Source organism: Teleopsis dalmanni, chromosome 1, assembly GCF_002237135.1.
Source record: "Teleopsis dalmanni isolate 2A chromosome 1, ASM223713v2, whole genome shotgun sequence".
NCBI classification, from domain to species: Eukaryota; Metazoa; Arthropoda; class Insecta; order Diptera; family Diopsidae; genus Teleopsis; species Teleopsis dalmanni.
The window spans coordinates 47366841-47370427 of record NC_051846.1 but is presented as its reverse complement, the minus strand read 5'-3'; the positions used below and the strand labels follow the sequence as shown (position 1 = coordinate 47370427).

The 3587-nt window shown below is 28.5% G+C and overlaps 1 protein-coding gene across 1 annotated transcript; it reads right to left on the bottom strand.

Moving 5' to 3' along the window:
• Positions 1–430: 430 nt before the first annotated feature.
• LOC119672886 lies at positions 431–1005 on the bottom strand. Its single transcript, XM_038084047.1, has 2 exons — positions 857–1005; positions 431–792 (listed from the first exon to the last, which is right to left on the bottom strand). Exons 1-2 carry the CDS (start codon positions 942–944, stop codon positions 488–490), a joined length of 393 nt encoding a protein of 130 aa, XP_037939975.1. The 5' UTR covers positions 945–1005; the 3' UTR covers positions 431–487.
• Between the last annotated feature and the right edge of the window lie 2582 nt (positions 1006–3587).

Sequence of the window (3587 nt, the reverse complement as noted above, 5' to 3'; positions counted from 1 at the left end):
AATAGTTTCAATGCTTTAAAAATAGAAAATTTTATTTTAGTCAAATATAAACAAATTAATTCGGTTTTTAGGTAAATTATTTAAGCAGACGACATCGTAGTTTTCGCACTTCAAATGAAGGAAGCTAATAAATAATAAATATTCATGACCAAAAAATCTAATTTGCAAATATGATGTCAGTCTTTTCATCTTTAACATACAACTAGTATATCATGTCGTGTCTAAATTAGAACTTTTATTGTTGTTTGGTCCTGATGATATTTATCTTAATATGCAATACTTTACAGAAAAATTCCCTTATTAAAAGAAATATTTACAATATTGTTAAATTACTTGTCAGAATCATTTATATAGAAAACAAATAAAACCACAATGCATTTCAGTTGAGAAAAAAAAATTTATTCTAGAAACTTACAAATGATTTTTATTCTTCTTTTTTTGGAAATTTCGTTTTTGCTACAAAATATAAAAGTTTATCAACCAGTTATCAACCAAATTGTTCATTTTGCAGTTGAACAGGTACTGTAACTGTGGAACGCCTCTTAAACTCCTGCCTAGGATCACCACTTTTGTTGTAACAAGTAATTGCACGAGTGCTATACAAAGGATATTTTCTTTTGAGATAAGCTCGCTGAGCTTCCTCAAACGGAAAAGTAATATGACTGCAAAAACGATCATAGTACTCAGACTCATCTTTTACTAGAATAGGAGCAACAGCCTCTGCGCATGATATCATATACTCATCCAATAGTATGTCCCACATAAAACGTTTTAATGTATTTAAACGAGTAGCTGCAAAAATAATATATATCCATTGCAGATTAGTTAAACAGTAAAATTAATTTATCTCGCTTACGTGGCGGTGGAATAAATGGAATCCTTCGGTATTCATCCTGGAATTCGCTTAACATACGCTCACGAGGGCATTTGTCATTAGACTTCATTTTGAAAATCAGTTGGAGTTAAAATAAATGCTAAAAAATTGAAACAATTTTTAGTCTTTTTAAAAATTTATGACTATTTGAAAATTTTTGTTGATATATTTTATTTCATATATCAAATTCTAAGTTTCTATGTATACTTGATTAATAATGAAACACGTTTTTTATGTTCTATTTAAGATTATGAAGTTCAAACGAAGTATATAATCCACACAGAGTTTCAACTAAGGTAAATCATATTACGTTAAAATATAAGTCGTTGAACGTTCGATGCAATCAAGGTAATTAAACATTGATATTGCATGGCAATTACATACTTTCGTCAGTTCTAGCAACCAGTTATTTTGCTGCCCCTCAACTTCTCTAGTTGCATGTAAAGTTGCTATAGCGAAATTTCAGAACACCGAATCCTTTTTTATAAGTATAACGCCAACAGTTTGTACTACTATTACCATAGTGGTTAGTTTTCAAGTAATTTCTGCTAAGATGTTGAATTAAGATAACTGCACCACGATTTGCAACACAATAATATATTTTAGTATACATCTCAATACCAATGTATATACTGTACATCGTAATTCTCTTTCCAAAATTTCTTTCTTTAACAAGACAGCTGAAGTGCACTATCGCCTTTTAAACCGTGTTTTTTAACTGTTGAATACTGAATCAAATCGTCTTTTTTAGAGTATCTTTTTTAAATTAACTGCTTATAGTATAAGGCCATATATTTTTGTAAGATATTTTCAGTGCCCAGATTGCATATCTTCAATTAATTAAATTTATATAAACGTGTATTCTGCAAGATTGTTTTGACAATTTTGTGGCACACAGTTTATTTATTCTGTGTCTTTCAGTATCGCCAAGAGAACTATCTGGTACTGGGTTGAAATAATTAATTTTAAAATACTGAAACTGAGAGAACGTTTAGTTTGTAATTTGATTAGCAGAAAAGAAAGATTTTCTTTGTTATAATGGACTTATTCAATTTCACCGATTTCAAAGAGTGCCTAATCTGATAACTATGTCCTTAAAAGCACTTTTGTCGAACTATAGAGATTGTCTGCGTACATCGTATACGAAAAGAACACGACGCTGAATGACAAACAGAGCAAAAAAATGTGTCTGGGTATTTTAAGAGTTGTAAGGAATATACTTCAAGAAGCTTTAAATATAATATTTAATATTTTATCGCTATGATTGGATTCTAAAATATGGAAATCAGTTAGTTTTGAGTCGCAAATGGCAAGGAGCATTCATGACAGTGCACGGCGTTACAATGAAAACAACGGTTAGTTTATCTCACCTTTTACTGCTATCTTTTTGGAAAATATACGTTTTCGAGTAGAAGTATTGGTATTTGTGTTAACGTGTGAACTCTCAACTTAATCTAATCTGAATCTATTGCACTTCAACTATTGCGCAGTTAAAGTTTTAATTTATAATACTTTATATACCAAATTTGTTCGTTCCTACGACGAAAATAGTTTATATTTATAGAAGTTTTTGAGTTGTTCTCTATTTAAATTTCTCTATTTAATAGTGTAATGTAGCAATGATAAACACATGTGACACTGTAAAGTTAGGTTAAACATAACGGATTAAAAGTGACAATTTTGTTTTTAAACTTTATAAAGTAATTAATTAACTCATTATAAGATCTCATAAATTTTACGTAAATAGTTTCAATTTGAAATTATTATAAACACCGTTTCTAAAAAGCACAATTAATTTTAAAAACTATAATTCGGTTAGTGTAAAAATATACGGTGTTATAAGGGACTTAAAATACATAATCTTTATGAAACTTTCAGGTTGAAGCCTGACTCAAGTACAAAGCTGACTGGATTAAACCACTTTCATAGTCAGCTGAGTTCTTGAAGTATGACCCAAATTATATTGATTTCACTACAGATATATGATTTTATCTTTCATGTTATGTTGTAACCAAAATTACATGTAATTATTATTTTATTATTTATTATATTTGTGAATATTTCACAAATATTGTGTATATTCTAAAATATAATAAAATAAAATAAAAAAAAATAAAATAAAATCAAATATTATGTGTGTACTACTTAGAATTGTGAATACATCAGTTTCTAGACTATTCCGTTAACAGGAAATAAATATATTTTGGACATATATTCCATTTTAATAAAATTCAACTAATTTTCACTCTTTAACTGTGTTAATAATGAAATATAGACATGAATTGCTAATTTGGAATGTTTTATATTAAAAACGAAATGAAAGAAATGAAAAAATTGCAGTTATTTTAATTAGCAATTAAAACGCTTTTCAAAACAAGCCGTCTGCAACACACATTTAAGTCTTTAATATCTTAAAACAACTTTTTATCTGACTGTTTTGAGCATTTCCTAAATAATTACACATTTCGCCATAACTATTTGTAGTTATTTGTCAAAACGTTCGCGTCTCTATTTTTTAATTAATAACGCAACGTTGACCATTTGTGCGCGTTTATCTAGTAATTGGCATTTATTAGAGATGCTGGGCGACTTGGCCATAAATGCTTTAATGACACTTTGCAGAATCATAACGCAAGGAAACAACAAAAGAAATCAACAATTCAAGCAATGTACATTTAGACCATAAAACGATGCATTAAGGAGAGATGGTACA